The 17,400-nt window shown below is 44.7% G+C and overlaps 1 protein-coding gene across 1 annotated transcript in view; it reads left to right on the top strand.

Annotated features, from left to right (window-relative positions):
* The first annotated feature begins 425 nt into the window (after positions 1 to 425).
* Positions 426 to 17,400, top strand: part of adamts9 (ADAM metallopeptidase with thrombospondin type 1 motif, 9) — a 46,235-nt gene continuing 29,260 nt past the window's right edge. The window contains exons 1-19 of the mRNA XM_071543859.1: positions 426 to 562; positions 904 to 1,298; positions 3,041 to 3,203; positions 5,404 to 5,741; positions 6,485 to 6,568; positions 6,738 to 6,862; positions 6,946 to 6,986; positions 7,165 to 7,270; positions 8,582 to 8,728; positions 9,434 to 9,575; positions 10,328 to 10,432; positions 11,595 to 11,740; positions 12,160 to 12,341; positions 12,560 to 12,696; positions 13,646 to 13,763; positions 13,938 to 14,033; positions 15,366 to 15,532; positions 15,793 to 15,922; positions 17,083 to 17,209. Of these exons, the coding sequence (XP_071399960.1) occupies positions 466 to 562; positions 904 to 1,298; positions 3,041 to 3,203; positions 5,404 to 5,741; positions 6,485 to 6,568; positions 6,738 to 6,862; positions 6,946 to 6,986; positions 7,165 to 7,270; positions 8,582 to 8,728; positions 9,434 to 9,575; positions 10,328 to 10,432; positions 11,595 to 11,740; positions 12,160 to 12,341; positions 12,560 to 12,696; positions 13,646 to 13,763; positions 13,938 to 14,033; positions 15,366 to 15,532; positions 15,793 to 15,922; positions 17,083 to 17,209 (2,846 nt within the window). The 5' untranslated portion in view covers positions 426 to 465. The remainder of the gene's footprint in view (positions 563 to 903; positions 1,299 to 3,040; positions 3,204 to 5,403; positions 5,742 to 6,484; positions 6,569 to 6,737; positions 6,863 to 6,945; positions 6,987 to 7,164; positions 7,271 to 8,581; positions 8,729 to 9,433; positions 9,576 to 10,327; positions 10,433 to 11,594; positions 11,741 to 12,159; positions 12,342 to 12,559; positions 12,697 to 13,645; positions 13,764 to 13,937; positions 14,034 to 15,365; positions 15,533 to 15,792; positions 15,923 to 17,082; positions 17,210 to 17,400) is intronic.

Below are 17,400 nucleotides of genomic sequence, written 5' to 3' on the forward strand. Positions count from 1 at the left end.
CCCCGCATGCACTGTTGTTAATCCAGGCATGTAGGCTATACAACATTCCCGCTGCACAGTCCAGTTACTGACAAAGTTAGCAAACAGAATTAAGTTTTTTTTTTGCCACCCTTGTCACTACAGTATGGAACGGGAGTGGCTTGGCTGTAGCACCAATGTACCTTGCCTGGTTGAGCCCGCCCCTTGCTGTTGGGAGAGAGCTGGTCCAGAGCCTTACAGTGAAGCCCACCGCAGTTGACTGTTTGAGCAGCCCACCCCTCTCTGCAGTATGCATGTTCGCCAGGGAATCCGCGAAGCGCTCACGTCCCAGCAGTGTACTTCACCGGCCAGAGACCATCCACTCAAGAGTCGCGGATAATAAAATTGGATGTGGCAGGCGGACCGGAGGCGGAAAGCCCGGAGTGACCGGAGGAATACAGTATTACAGGAATACAGGCTGCCGCTCTCCTCTGAACGTGGACAATCATGCATGTGCTCTTCTGGGGCTTGGGGTTCCTACTATTCCCTGATTTCTTGAATGTAGTCGCATCTACGGGGAGATTGCTCTTGAATTCAAGCAAAGGTAAAGTATGCCGCTCTGCCAACCTCCGCATTTTTTTTCCACAGTGGTGCGTTACTTTCTAACGGGGAGGGCTACAGAATGAATGGATTTTTTTTTCCAGGATCAGCTAAGCACATGACTTGCACTGCTTTCTGGACACCTAAAGTTTACTGAATGATTTTTTTAATTTCCTTGCCGTGCAGCAAAGTCAACTAATTATTCAAGTCCACCCGCCTTCCTCAAACACATAGATGTCTAAATTATAATCTGTCGTTGAATGCATTTACAGTGATTATACACATGCTATTGAAACCCCGCTTAATCCTTAATTGTGTTGTGATTGTTGTGCTTTTATTCCCCAGTAAAAGAGGAGATCGGCGCTTATGAGATTGTAACACCGGTGCGAGTGAATGAAGCTGGTGACAAGTTTCCTACCACTGTGCACTTCAAGAGGAAAAGACGAAGTTTGGACGAGAGCGCCGGCAATATCACGGATCAATGGGCCTCGCCAAATATCCACTACAGGATATCTGCTTTCGGACAGAACTATCACCTCAACCTCACGCTGGATTCGGGATTTATCGCACCTCTCTACACTGTGACAATACTTGGAGTACCCAGAGGAGGTAACATAACGGATTTTTCACCAGATGGGGAGGTGGAGGAGGAGGACACGGAGTTAAAGCACTGCTTCTATAAAGGACATGTGAATGCTCAAGCAGAACACGCCGCGGTCATCAGTTTGTGCTCCGGACTGGTGAGTTTTTACGCACCGTTAGCCTCCACATGCATGTGATGGCTTTACGATCGGCTCGTGTTTTCATTTTCCACCACAGGTCTTTAGCGGCCACATTACTGCTTACACCAAGCGGTTGCTCGAAAGTCTGTCTCACCCTTACCTTGGAAAATTTGAATTTTGAACCTTTGCGCAAAGCCTTTCCAACTTTGCGCGCCGCCTGCTTATTTTTGTTTTGTTGCTACAATGCAAAAATACTCACCTTAACAAGTCATACAGTCTAGTATTAGACTATGTCTTAAAACTTATTTTTTCTTAATTAAAAAATATATATATACCAAAACAAAAAACAAAACAAAAACAAAAAAACAAGTGGGGGCGAGGGGGGGTCTTTGCACTTGTTTCCAATGCAAATCAACTTGTTTCAGTAATATTCTTAAAGACACTTGGAAACAAGTAAACTGCTTTGGAAACAAGTAGAATAATCTCAGATTTTGAGACTGCATATGAGGCTACATTACTTGTTAATAGTGATATTTTTTTTTGCATCAGAATCCTGTGGTGACAAACGGCGCTTCCGTAGGCTTATGAGATCTCTGCTGTAACTCTGCAGTGATAAACTGTCCTGTCCAGCTGCGGTGCTCCCAAGTTTAATGAACGGTCTGCTCTCTTTCTCTGTCCCGGTAGTCGGTGACGTCTTTACGCACGCCCGTGCAGCGGGAGTACGGGTGGTGCAGACGTCATCACGAATTATCCGGTCCCAGGCGTGCTGAAGCATGAGTTTTGGAGTGGAGCAAAAGTGCACTCCCGGGTTATACATGGTAACGGCAGCGAGGTGACCCATGTGAATATCATCAGAGGTCAATTTCTTCTCAAATGACAAATCATATCAACCACATGGAAGCTTTAGGGAGCTTTAGGGAGTTGAACTGACATTAATGACACATCAATCATCTGTTCAAGACCTCTATGGGCACATTTATTACAAGCTAGGCAATACTTTTGGTGACCACTACTACATTTTATTATTGTATGTCCTAAAATAATGTGACACTTTATTGATGCCTGTAGGGAAATTCTTTTCTGGCTTGCCAACTCCACAGAGAGGTCAGAGGTCAGGGTGAGCCACAGAACAGCACCCTGAAGCTGGTAGGGATTCAAAGACACTTCAGCAGGGAGCTTCAGCCTGTGCCCTCTGCTTGAAGGACGGTCTTTGTAACCACCAGGCCACTCTGCTGCTAAATTTTGCACAATCAGCAGAAGTGAATGTCTTCCTAATGGTCATTTTTGTCATACTTTATTATAGGGTATGATTGTATCAAACTTGTCTCAGCTTTCAGGGCTGCCATGAGGTTTTACAATATACAGCCCAGCCAATTCAACTCAGCCTAGATCAAAAGGGAGCACCTTTTCCACATTTGCTTAGCTTGGCACTTTCCTCGTCTGCTATATATTTGACCTGTGCCACGTGAAATGCAACCAGGCTTCCATCAGGCCTGCCAAGAAAGCAACAACATGCAGTCTTATTGTTCTTCTGATAGGCATCATAGGTCCCATTATTCTCAGTTTTCCTCTTGTTCTGGGGCCATTCTGATATGCATGCAAATTCACATATTTCACCATCTAATTATGTGAAAGCACAGGGGGTCCTGGCATGGCTCATTTTTATCCAGTGGATAGCAAGGAAGCCATACTTCAGTGTTGGTACAATTATTTTATATAAAAAAAAATACACTAATCCTATGCATTTTTCTTGTATCCAGCTTGGCACTTTCAGGTCTCCAGAAGGGGAGTATTTTGTGGAGCCACTACACAGCTACCAAGGAGAACACTATGAAGAAGAACACACAAAACCTCATATTGTATACAGGAAGAGTGCACCCAAGAAACAGGCATCCGGGGAGGACTCTGCTTGTGACACTTCAGGTATCGTGTATATGATCAGTTATGGCACACATGCATGCAATGCACACAGGCTGGGTCCTCATAAATATACACACACAGACACACAGACAGCCATGCAAATGCCTGCATACGCACGTGCACAGACCAAAACACACACACACAAGCAGCCATACACACACAATGTTGATTCAGACGTCACTACTGAGTTAGCCCGGCCGGTCAGCTGACTGTAATAGCTGCTCCAGTAAACTTTCACCCAGTGTCCTCCTTCTGGCTGCCCAGCACACTGCCGCTACTCACACCAATGACCACGGAACTCCCAGAGGCTATATGTGTGTAAACAAACCTGTGGTCGTGTAGGTGACTGCATGTGCTTGTACGTGTGCATGTGTGTAAGTGCATGCGTATGTGTGTGAGCGGGTGTGTGTGTTCTGTGTCTGTATGTCCATATGTTGAGATGAAGGTGGCCCCGGTTATCTGGCTTTTTTAATGAGTTCCCACAGGCGTAAGCGGCATGATCGTTGTATCTTCCCCAGCATCATCCCTGACGTCCCCAGCATGAATCGCAACAGGAACCCATTATGTAATAGTAACTGAGCTATCACAGTGATTGTCATGTGTTATATGTATCTGATTAAAAGGAACAGAGCTGTTGAGCTTGGCAGTTATGAATGGATATTGAACAGCGGAGATAAAAGGGGGAAATTAGCTTGGCAGTGCCTGAATCTTTAAAATCATAGAAAAGTGGAAAATTGATATGAAAAAGAGTAATAGCGTAATAGTAATAATAGCATACAATTTAGGCTGTTTAAACACAAAATTGGCCATCTCATGCAATTTATTGTGGGAATTGCTCCTCAACCTTCTGCTACATGTAGAATTGTAATGGCAGTACTAAGCAGAATGTATAGTGCCAGTGATCTCAGTTCTCACATCATGTTAAAGCCTGCACAGCATAGCGCAGCGCAGTGCCTACAGCGACGGTACAGTGAGGAAGCTTTCCAGCTCTCACACAGGAAAAGTCATTTGGAAGTTCACTCTTGTATCATCCCATCTCAGTTGACTGCCTCAGCTTCCTGTTGACTCTTGTACTTCCTCTGCTTCTTTGATAAGAAAGTCGGACGGACCCGCTGCCGTGAAGACTCAGCGTAAACTGTATAGAAGCAGAGTGATGCAGACCTCGAGCGTTTAAGTGATCACAACTAAGAAAATAAATCTGGATTATATTTTCTTTCTCTGCTGGATATGTTTCTGCAGATGCTTGTTTTTTCAGTGTGTGTTTGTGTGTGTTTATTGCTCTGTATTGTGTGTACATGTATGTGTTTCTGTGTTGCATTGTATATACATATACAGTGTGTGTGTGTGTGTGTGTGTGTGTGTGTGTGTGTGTGTGTGTGTGTGTGTGTGTGTGTTTCTGATATCATGGCCTGATATGACCCCATATATTTGATTAAGAGGCATTTTTGGCCTAACAGATGATTATGAAGCATGAGTCAGCCTTGTACAAAGCCCCTTTGTTCCTGTGTTGCCTTGTAGGTTTTGAAGTGGTGGAAAGTAGTGTCTTTTTGATTAGACTCGTGAATCACGGGCATTGCAACCAGATCCACTTTTATGCTGTAGTCCAGTCACTGTTGTATAAATGGTGTTGCATTGCAGGTGGTCCAGACGAGGTGATCTGCACATGGTGAGAAAACAAAAAAGAGTGGCACTCAGCGGAATTTGGTTACCATGCCATGATTGAAATCAGACCTTTTCACATTCCAACTAATGTTGAGTAGTTCTTAAACTGCTGCTCAGTCCTTGGCTTGCCGCCTTCTTTTGGTGTGTGCAGCTTTTGCTCCATTTTTTTATGGCTGGGTGCCAGGTTTACCTAGCGTGAACTCTTTGCCCTGCCCTCTTCCCTCTTCTGAGAGAGAGAGGGAGAGAGAAAAAAGACTCCAGACAGTATTCATTTGTCAGCCTACTATTTCAGCAACAATAAACAAAAGGGAGAGAGCAACATATTTTAACAGTATACACTTCCAGACTCACCTCATGCATCTCCACAGCAACCTTTTAAGTCATAAGCCACAACGGTGGCTTAATTTTAAACACATACTCACCGCAACCATTGAGTCATACCCTGTCTGCTTTGCTGACTAAATGCATCATCCATAATCCATCCATCTTTGAATATTTATATGCACTCAATTCCCTCTGGCTCCTCTCTGTTTCTCCCCAGGACACAAACACAGGCATAAGAGGCACAAGCTGAAGAGGCGGCCGGCGGCGGGGGTGAGCACCACGTCCAGCCCGGCCCGTGTGGTCAGCGGTGGCATGTTCAATGACTTGGAGACACTGAGCGCCGGGCTGGCCAGCGGCGCCTTGGCTAGAGCAGAGAGCGGCAGCGCTAGCGCTAGACCATCAAATGATAGCAGCGGTGACTCAGGACCTCACAGGAGACCAAAGCGCTTCCTCTCCTACCCGCGCTTCGTTGAAGTCATGCTGGTGGCCGACAGCAAAATGGTGGAGCATCACGGCAGCAACCTCCAGCACTACATACTAACGTTAATGTCCATTGTAAGTCCTGCTCAGTTAAATGGCCTCGCAGCTGCTAGCAGAAATTGCTTGGCTGGGGGAGGTGGTTGGCTGGGAGACGCTAGTGTGTTTGTGTGTCTGTGGACACATTTGTGGACAGACTGTAGCTGCATGTGTGTGTATTTGTGTACTAAATGTATGTGTGTTCTGCTGCGCTGCTCATGCTGCAAGTCAGTCGGCCGGCCTTTAGAGGAGGGCCGTGGGAGGGAAAAGGGCAGCCTAGGGCAGGGGTAAACACCACTTTCAAACGGCCAGGGGGGAAGAGAGGGCAGCTTGAGGTAGAGCCTGTCTGACAGCTTTGATGAATGTTAAAAAATAAGCTCAGGTATGTCACATAGGCCGCATACTCCTGGCCACTTCAAATGCTGGCTTCCGCAGGCGTCTGGGGCCGACAGCCCAGGGGGGAGGCTGAGATGACCTATATTCTGGTCCTGGCAAAGTCTGCCTTCTCCACAGGGGCTCAGGCCATTATCAGCGTCTCTCTCCAATCAGCCAAATTCCCTGCTAGTTGCTTAAAACTGCAGGATGGTTGTCCAAGATACAGAGTTCCCTCTGAATATACTGTGTCACATTGAAATTGGTTCTCTAAGTTGCTATGTTGCCTACAAAGTTTGTGTTGCACTCAAAATAATGTACCATTTTGATCCTGACAATAACAGTGCTGATGATCTTGAGCAATGTTCTCATTCATAGGTTTGAATTCATGCTTCGTTTCCTTCATTCAGGTGTCTTCCATCTACAAGGACCCCAGCATTGGCAATCTGATTAACGTTGTGATTGTAAAGTTAGTCATCATAAACAACGAGCTGGTAAGATTACTGCATTGGTTTTAATCTCCAGTGTTCGCATTTTAGAATGAAAATATCACATTTGTTTGTTAATTCATTCATTCTCTCTCTCTCTCTCTCTCTCTCTCTCTCTCTCTCTCTCTCTCTCTCTCACTCTGTTTCTCGCTGTCTCTCTCTTTCTCTCTTTCAGGATGGCCCAAACATTTCCTTCAATGCACAGACCACTTTAAAGAACTTCTGCATCTGGCAGCAGAGCAAGAACATCCTGGATGACAACCACCACTCCCACCACGACACTGCCATCCTCATCACCAGGTACAAGGAAAATATGATTGTTATTACTGTCATTGCTATAATTACAGTAAGACAATGACTCATTATCTATGTCTTCACCACAGGCAGGACATCTGCAGAGCAAGGGATAAGTGTGACACTTTAGGTAAGTGGATCTTTCTAAAATGGGAAGATAGACTTACCACCATCAAGGGTTGATGAATTATATGATGATGATAGCAAAGATGCTAACAATGACAATGGGTGATGGAGATGATGATGATGATGATGATGATGATGATGATGATGACTATGAATATTAAAATGACCCTTTTGTTATTCAGGACTTGCGGAATTGGGGACAGTGTGTGATCCATACAGGAGCTGCAGTATCAGTGAGGACAATGGACTCAGCACTGCATTCACCATCGCCCATGAACTTGGCCATGTGTAAGCACTGCATGTTCCCATTTATTGAGTGTTTTCCCGAAGCATGGTAATCAATTTTAGCTGGTGAAAGCACTGGCTTCAGTTAGAAGTCTTTCTAGGAATCCACCCATCCATGACAAGGGGGTGTTCAGGGCTTTTTTATGATTTCAGTTTTCTTTAACACTCAACATCCGTTCATTTCTTATTGTTTTCCCAATGTTTTGTCGTGCTTTTTTCTGTTTCTGATTACATCTCTTAATCGTCATCTCCGTTACCTTTTGAAAGAGAGGAGAGAAAAGAGACCACAAAAGAACATTTGAGTCCAAGGACTTGGTTTCTCAGGACTTGCGCAAAAAACCCATTGTAAGGACTAGATTTCCAGCCCCAGGGTTGGTGGCCATTGCCCTTTTCTTGCAGTTTCTGCATTGTCCAAAGTCCTGAGTCAGCTGGAGCTGGGGTTAGCCTGCTACGCTGGAGACTGTTACGGACCTTAACAGCCCTCATCATCTGTTACAAATGCTCCTTCTAACCACCATACAAAAGGTGGGATTGTTGAATTCCACTTTTATCCGCATCAAGTGGTGACAACATTGCTGGAAGACTGCTTAGCCATGGAGCTCGGTGCTGTATGGTACCTGTCAGGTGGGGTGCAGAGTAGCACAGAGGGAAGGCAGTGTGCTGTACCTGTCCGACAGCAACCCCCAGGGCTGTATTTGCTCAGCCAGCCAAGCCTTAAACGTTTCCCTTGCAGTTATTCAGCTCAAATCTAATTATTCCTGCGTTATGTCCAATGGCCATTATTCATATAACTTAATATTGTGCTGGTTTCTTTCCACATACCCCACAGGCAGGCTATGCAAAATTGCTGTATTATTTTCAAATACAACCATGAATGGTTTTCCCAAAGCCAATAATGCACTGACCACAGGTAATATAGAACCAATGTTTAAATTTAAAACATGTGCTTGAGCAAATGAAACACATGAAAACACAAATGAAGTTCTTTTTTCCATTAGAGTCTATGTCATGGTTGGTTTGAGAAACAATAACATTAAACTTTAAAGGCCTGGCCAGAGACAGTGTAGAGCCCCTCGTCACCGTACTACTGGCTTTGTTCACATTTGTCTCAGCCCAACAGTGGTCTTACAGTGCTGTACATCTGCGGCACATAAACTACAACCAATAAAGTTACTTACAGAACAAAGTATCTGGCAACTCTCCAAACGTCTCTATTAATGTAACATTTTGTGATAGTCTGAGAGGGATTCTGTAACCGTGGTTTGGTGTGGCTGTTCATCATATCTGAACATACCTTATGTTTCTCTCTGCCAGGTTCAACATGCCCCATGATGACAGTAACAAGTGCAAAGAGGACGGAGTTAAGATCCAGCAACACGTAATGGCTCCCACGCTGAACTACAACACCAACCCTTGGATGTGGTCCAAGTGTAGCAGGAAGTACATCACCGAGTTCCTCGAGTATGTCGCACTCTTTTCCTCACCGTTGTTCCAAACATGCATGGGGATTATGTAGATAACAGTATGAAATCAAATATGATATGTCAAGTAGTCAGGTATTGTGAAAACAGTTTTAAATTTGAATTGATTGATTCACTGATTGATTTATTGAATTAACAATTGTTTATCCAAAGCTCTGATTAAATGCACTTGGAAGATGCAGTATTGACTACTGAGTACTATAGTGTAGAAATTTCACAAGACTTTTTGCCACAAACACACAGGAACATGGACGAGGGGGAGAGTGCAGCCCATGCACAGTCTTTTTTTTTTTTTTTCTTTTCGGGAGCCACAGCCAACTTTTAAGTAACCAAACACAAATAGACTCTCTGACAGCATTTCTCAGGCCAATCGCAGCCTCTGGTCTCTCCTCTCCCAAGGCTCTTCTACTGACTGACAAAGACCAGGGAATTCATAGGGAAGAGTAAATGGGGTTCAAGAGCCACTCCTCTCTCCAAAACACCCAAACAGTTCATCCCCACTTACTACACATAGTTGATTGAATATAAGAAGTCTGCATAAAAGCAAGTCTGTGTGTACAGTAGGGGTTTTATTATGTACAGGAAAAAATCACCTCTCCGGCTGTACTGAGTGTGTTTTCTGTCTGTTTGTGTCTCTTGTTTTTCCCTTTTTTCTTTAAGTCATTTTATTTTTATTTCTTAATAGCACAGGATATGGTGAGTGCTTGCTCGACGAGCCCGCTTCTAGGCCGTACAGTCTCTCACAGCAGCTGCCCGGACGGATATACAATGTCAATAAACAGTGCGAATTGATATTCGGGCCGGGGACACAGGTGTGCCCTTATATGGTAAGTGAGGATGGTGTGTGAGTCTAAACGGTCATGTTGTGCACGTTGGTTTCTCATGACGGAAGCCTCTTGTGTTATCACTGTCTGCTGCAGCGCTTCTCAACTGGCTTTGCCTCAGGACCCAAACACGCCTTCGAAGTGTCCCATTATAACCAAAGATATCCATTGTTCTTTATGAGAAGAATGACAATGACAAAATCAGTTGAGAAAACGTGAGCCATTCTATATCTGGTGAATGATTTCTGGCCTTAAAACACTAAATGAAACAGAGGAATGGTGAAATCATATTCATAGGCCTGGAAACACCTCCTTTACATGCTACTTAATGATCCTTTTCTGTTCATGGTATTGAAATGTCAGTAAGCTCACATGAAAGATAGAAAATAGCCCTGAAATGACAGAAAAGGTCAGTTTGAACATGGTGGGCTATTTTTTATTGGCTCATGTCTTCATTGCAGTCAGAAAGGTCATGCGAGCCACTGGCTAAGAAATACTTTTCTAGTTTGATGCTTGATAAAGCAATTACATACCAGCGGAGTCACCTTCTGGCATAATGTTTGATAAGGTGTGATAAGCTGGATGTCTCCCAATAAGAGTCTATATGTAGTTGAAAACTTGTCAACTGTGAGATTATTATACATGACATTTATGTGTTCTGTCTTGTTCTGATATTTTTCAGTTTTCAGCACAATCTTTTTTGGGGTCTTAAGGTTAACTCAGTGTGTGTGTGTGTGTGTGTGTGTGTTCCCCAGACCCAGTGTCGCAGGCTGTGGTGCACCAGTCCAGAGGGGGCCCAGCGGGGCTGCAGGACCCAGCACATGCCGTGGGCAGACGGCACTGACTGCTCTCCTGGAAAGGTAAGTGCCACATGGAAATTAAGACACATGGCTAGAGAGAGAAAGATAAAGGAGAATTGAGCAGAAAATGTAAAGGAGAAAGAGACATATAGGTGATTAGCAAGTGAAATGAACTGATGATTATCGGAGCAAAAGTTTGGGAAAAAGAGTGGAAAGTGGCAGTGTCTTCCCTGAGGGCACACCGCAATTTTATCCACAGCTAGCTATTACATTATGGTTTAATACTCATATGGTGCTGACAATCCTTACCACATTTCCTTTTTTTTTTTGATGTTACAGCTTTTCCAATGACTCATAACCAAGAAATTGTTCACAGGCGTTTTAATACAAAACGCAAAATGACATAAGAAAACAACTTTCCAAACACTTGCCAACATGCCAGTAGTGTAAGCTGTTGGTAATTGAACATGAGTGGCATGTGAGACGAATTGTGTCCAAATCCATTTCCATATTTTGGCCTCACGGAGAGGTGGATTTGTTTTGCTTTAAGGCTATGTATGATTATGAGGCTGTAATAAGCTTAAGTAGGAGGAGTGAAGTTGTGAATGGTGGAGATTTCCCTCTCGGTGACTGGCTTAGTGTAGCTTTTAATTAGGACGTCTCTCACTAACCCCTTGCTTCCTGCCACTAAGACTGAGGAGACATGAAAGAAGCATGGGCCAGCCAGCTCCAGAAGTCCAAAGACACACACACATGTTGAAACCCTGTCCTGTTTACACCAGCCCCCCATCCCATTCTAAACTGGAGCCACACTAAACACTTAAGCTATAGTCTGTTTGTTGAACAGGGTAAGATTATCCTCCTGTTATGAGCTGAGATATATTTATTGACCATGTGCGTGACGTTTTTTTGTCTTCCGCCCAGACAGACACAGCAGTGAAATGTCTTTTTTTGATTCCTCTTTTTCCATTCGCTTCACTGTATAATTTCTCCCAGATTAGCATCAAAGCAGAATGTGAAGGGAGAGCAGATAGATGTGTTGCCAATTCCACGGCTAGGGTTTCATGTGCTCACTCTCTCTCTTCCTCTCTCTCTCTTTCTGTCTCGCTCTTTTCCATCTTTCTTTCGCCCTCTGACTTCAATCTCTCCGCCTGCTCCCATTCGCCCTCTTTCTCCCCCTTTCCCTCTCTCTCTATGTATGCACTTCTCTGTCCTGTTGCAGCACTGCAAGCACGGCCTGTGTATAGCCAAAGAGCATGACGCCACACCTGTGGAGGGGGCGTGGGGCGTTTGGAGTCCTTTTGGTACCTGCTCGCGGACGTGCGGCGGGGGCATCAAGATCGCCGTGCGCGAGTGCAACCGACCCGTGTGAGCAGTCCCTCTCTTTGTAGTCATGCACGCCTGGTGGACCTTGTCTCCGTCCTGGCTGCCTAAAGTCAATGTACCATAGATCAAGCCTCCTTAAGAGAATTCTTTCCATAGCTAGCGCTCACCAAGGCAGGCTTTCATCCTGGTTTAACGGGCTGACAGAGGGGAAGCGCAGGGGCACGCTGACTTCCAATGTCAGCGTTATTACAGTGTTATTACACTGTAGATTTACACTGTAGATAGATTGATAGATAGATAGACAAACAGACAGACGGACAGACAGACAGACAGATAGCTAGATAGATAGATAGATAGATAGATAGATAGATAGATAGATAGATTACTCCTTACTGATTACTGACTACTGACAGATTACTGATATTATATTAGATAGATGACTTATCCAATCTCGCCTGCAGGCCCAGGAATGGGGGAATGTACTGTGTGGGTCGCAGGATGAAGTTTCGTTCCTGTAACTCTGAGCCCTGCTCCAAGCAGAAGAAGGACTTCAGGGAGGAGCAATGCGCTGCCTTCGACGGCAGGCACTTCAACATCAACGGTCTACCTCCAAACGTGCGCTGGGTGCCCAAGTACAGCGGAAGTGAGAGTCATTCTTACCCTTTTGCAGCCCTTATATCCGTCCTGCTTACTACTTCTGTCTGTAGCGGTAAAACACAACAATGCACACAATATCAACGCTTGCCAACAAGATTTCTACAGAATTTCACATCTCAGTCAAGTCAATAACAATGATAAACCAGTTAACCCATCAACTCTTTTCCCCTTCTATCTATCTACCTACCTCTCCTCCTCCATCAGTCCTGATGAAGGATAGGTGTAAGCTGTTCTGTAGGGTGGCAGGCAGCACGGCCTACTATCAGCTCAGGGACAGGGTCATCGATGGCACGCCGTGCGGACCGGACACCAACGACATCTGTGTCCAGGGCCTGTGCAGGGTGAGGATACAACCTTATGTCAACTTCAGGAAGCTCAGCTACATGCTTGCACTTCAGAACATCCACCATGAGCCACAACCATGTGCAAACTGTATATGTAAAGATAACTTCATTCATAGGTGGTAATAGCGACCACCGGTGCGCAGTGACTGTGTGGAGTGGCTGCAGTCGTTTCAACCCTTTGCCAAACCAGTGTCGATACGCCTCATTCCTGTGACAAGTAGATTTTTACTGTGGATGCTTGTGTACTGAAATATCGGCCAACGTAATAAAAAAAAGCAGTGGGCTACACTTGGAAGAGGCCCTCCACACACACACTGCCCCACACTCTGCCCCACACACTGTGTTTGGTCAGATTTTGGCTCAGCGACTTGCCTCCTTGCCCTTGGCGAGTGCATTTGATCCATCCTGTTGCACTGAAGCTAAGCTCTTCATCCTCCTTAGAACATTGAAAATGTCTTTGTCTACATCCAATTACACACAGAGCATTGCCATTTCAAGTGCGGTTTTATAAAGGAAATTTATTTCAGATGTGTGTCAGTGATATGGACATAACTTAATAAGCTCTTATGTAAGTATTTTTGAGGGTCACTGGGTTTGATTCCTTCTTTCTGGAACAGTATTTCACAAGAAATAGAACAAGTAGGAATGCCATCTTAATTCCACTGTAGTGGAACAAAGTAAAGTGACAGCTGTATCAATGTTTGTCACTGAACATCTGCCAAGCAACTGGAGCAACTAGGAGTGTGAGGTGAAGAATGTCATTTCATGTTGTTTTGAAAAATCTGTCTGACTCCTATTTTCTCTGCCTGCCTCTGCTCTTTCATCTACCTTCTACACATCCTTCCCCTACTCCTCACCCTTATCCTCCATGCAATTCCCCCCTGAAACCTCCCACACACTTTCCTCCTCTTCCTCCCTCTCCTGCTTCCACCCCTCTGCTGAGCAGCAAGCTGGCTGTGACCATGTATTGAACTCTAAAGCCAGGCGGGACAAGTGTGGCGTGTGCGGAGGCGACAACTCCTCCTGCAAAACTGTAGCAGGCACCTTCAACATCGTCCGCTACGGTGAGCTCCAGCCTCTCTTTGCATTATCCTATCTTTCCTCATTCAGCGGATGTAAATGATAACAGCTCTTTAGATCTTCCTGTTATATGTTTCTTCGACACATTCATAAATTACTCATTACTCGCTCAGGATTTTGTTTAATTCATCTAAACACATTGTTCATGCCATTTGCAGGCTATAATGAAGTGGTGCGAATACCCAGTGGTGCTACAAACATAGATGTGCGTCAACACAGCTACTCAGGGAAACCGGAGGATGACAACTACCTCGGTAAGATGCAACATCCAACACTTCGGTACTTATTGTCTTTGTGCTGCAAGTCTTTCTCTCTTGTATGGTGTTCAAAGGAAACTACTGTCAATATTTCCATTATATTTCCATCCATACTGTTAATAGTGTTGAAGCTTTTTATGCCTTGAATGTTCTGGTAAAAACATGTACACTTGACCTGTGTGTGTTTGTGTGTGAATGATAGTGTTTAGCTCTCAGTGTAAATGTCATGTAAACCTTGGGAGTTGGCATACTGTACATGCTAACACGTTAATGAGCCAGAACTCAGATAGGCCTCTGGGTACCATTCCATCGAGGTCAGTAAGTTTACAGGCTTTGGTGTCTCTGTGTGGGTGGGTGCGTATTTTTTTGGGTTCAGTGTGTGTGTTTGTGTGTCTGTCCTGTATGGCTGTCTGTCTGTCGGTGTGGATGTGGCAGCTGTGGCAGCTATTAGTGTAAATGTCTTATGAAGCTACTCCTCCTTACGAAGGAGTTGGCATATACATGCTAATACTTGAGCCAGAGCTCAAGATAGCCCTCGGGGTACCATTCCATCAAGGTCAACGGGTGTGTGTGTATGGGAGTGTGTTTTGTGTATATATGTTTTTGCATATATATATATATATATATATATATATATATATATGTATGTATGTTTTTTTGGTCCTGTGTGTGTATTTGTTTGCCCGCCTGCTTGAATGGATGCCTCCAAGCAAGACCTCAAGCACTGTAGCTGACCGTGCTTTTTCATGTCACACTTACTTGTGTGTGTATTTGTATGTGTGTGTTTTGTGTATGGGAGCAGTCATTAGGGGCCCAGAGTGGGGACTAAGGTGGGTCTGATTTTGCGGGAATGAGGGCCGGTCTCCGCGGTCATATTAGTGTAATGTGTGAAATGGCGAGGAAAGTAAAGGCAGGAAATTAGCTCCATAATCGCATTAGGGTGAATGAATGCAGCAGACTGGCTGTTGAGCAGAACAGGAGGCCCCTGGATAGGACTTCTCTGGGAATAGAGGATTATTTTACCCCAATAAGGCTGTTCTGCTGCCTACTGTATGCCTTACTGTAAATGAAAATATCAGCCATTGTGCTGCTGAGCTGCTCTGTCGCTGTTTGCAGGCAAATAAGGGCCACTGTCTTCTTCAAGTAGCTGATGCTCTAGTATATAGTTTATTGCCTAAAAACTTCATCTTTTCACAGTTTTTTATGCTGATTGATCAAAGATAGGTTGAGCTCAATGTGGTAGCTTTGCATCAAAAGCCACTCACTCTGGCCCTGTGTTATAGTGCCATCATGTACAGTGTGTGACCGTCGTTGCCTGTCTCCCTGTAGCTGTCTCAAATAGCCGTGGAGAGTTCCTGCTTAATGGAGAGTTTGTGGTCAGCATGTTCAAAAGGGAAATCAAAGTGGGAAACGCCATCATCGAGTACAGCGGCTCTGACCATGTCATTGAGAGGATCAACTGCACCGACCGCATCGAGGAGGAGATCATCGTCCAGGTAAATGGTCCATATCATGATGGCTCAGTGTGCTATGCAGGACATGCAAAGCCAGACTGGTTTTGAAAGCAGCGGCAAAAGTGACACTCAAGATGTTTTGGATACTCCAACATGTTTGACCTCATTTTTCAGTAGAAAATGTGGTGCTATTTGATGATCATCTGGGATGTAAGAAACTTTGAAATAAGGATAATCTCATAATCCTACTGTAATATAATGCTCATCTCCCAGCCTGCAACTGCTCTGCCGTTTCTTCCCAGGTGCTGTCAGTGGGGAACCTTTACAACCCAGACGTCAGGTACTCCTTCAACATCCCCATAGAGGACAAACCTCAGCAGTTCTTCTGGGACGCCTATGGGCCCTGGCAGGAGTGCAGCCGCTTGTGCCAAGGTGAGAAGGGAGGGCGGGGGGCAGAGGGTTGACAGAGGAAGGTGACGGGGGTGGTAAATGAAATATGGAGTAGTGGGAGAAAAGGTGAGAGAGAGAAGACGTGGGAACGGATGAGACAGAGGCATGGGACTGTGCAGATTGACTGACCAAACTTGACAGGTCTGTGCTAGACATTATTGGTTTGGAACCAGCTATCAAAGTTGTACTTCATAGTACACTGCAGCAGGTAGCTTTTTCTGTCATGACTGAGGACCATGCTGGAGTACGTGGGTGTGTAGAGGTGGGTTGCAGGTAAACTCAAAAACCTGTTATGTGTTATGACTCCAACATTTGAAAAATCGCTTAGAAGCGCTTTGTCTGTGAATCCCTTTCTGCATCCTTTAACACTGACATGCCTTAAAACCAGCAGTAGGTTTCTAAGAAAAACCAAAGAGTTTGTCAGTGGTTCACACACAGGAGGATAAACAGCTACAATGTGATGTCCTTGTGATTTATGTGGAGTTTCTGCCAGTGCTGGGACACAGTACGTTCTCATAGCACTGGGCTGCAAAACTTGGGAACATGAGGTGCTGATAGAGAATCTGTTTCCAGGAACCGCACGAGCTGGAAATCACTCTCTCCTACTGTACACTAGGTGTGCTGTGATTCAATCCAGGGATGTCGACACAGAGTCAAGAAGAAGCACATATTTATCATGACCCTTTAATGATTTACACTGTACTTGAGCAAGCTGGTGTGTCGACTCAGATAACCACTTGCAGGATCTATCAGAGGCCGAGGACAGCCAGCAATGGAAGCTGCTGGAATTTTATTTGAGATGAAGTTATGAAACCGGAGCTTGCAACTCGCAGTCTTGCCATGAATCTTTGCACCCTCCCCTCTCGATTCCTCGTCAAAGAATGTCATGCAAAGGGAGCAAGCTCAGTTCTCCTCAAATAAGAGCAGGTTGAAAATATGCAACAAAATTCCACACATCACTTCTGCATTTCTACACACATTTTAGCAACATTCTTTTATATCCTTGTTTGTAAAGGGTAACAAAAAAAAAAAAAATTGTTGCTGCAACTTTTGCTAGGTATAGGGCACTCAAAGATTGGAGGAGAGAGTTTTGACTTTCATCCTTACATCGTGTCCAAATCTGTGTCATTGTGTCCTTACAGGAGAGCGCAAGAGGAAGATTCTCTGTAACAGAGAGTCAGACAGGGTGGTAGTGTCAGACCAGAGGTGTCACGGCACAGCCAGACCTGCCGTGATCACCGAACCCTGCAACACAGAATGTGAACTAAGGTGGGTAATACCTCTCTATTCTTCTCTCGCTTTGTCAGTCCACTTCACCATTCATTAACTGTATCACTCCATCATTTTAACCAACCTTCAACAGTCCAATCAACCAATCAGCAGTCTGTCTCTGTTTCATAACTCTACCAAATCTGTCACTCCAAATCATTCTATCCTTCCATCACTTTATCTCTTTTTAA

The sequence above is a fragment of the Centroberyx affinis genome, unplaced genomic scaffold, assembly GCF_046629955.1.
Source record: "Centroberyx affinis isolate AG114_WGS23_722 - 3 ecotype Tasmania unplaced genomic scaffold, CSIRO-AGI_Caff_v1 ptg004388l_1, whole genome shotgun sequence".
Taxonomy (NCBI): Eukaryota; Metazoa; Chordata; class Actinopteri; order Beryciformes; family Berycidae; genus Centroberyx; species Centroberyx affinis.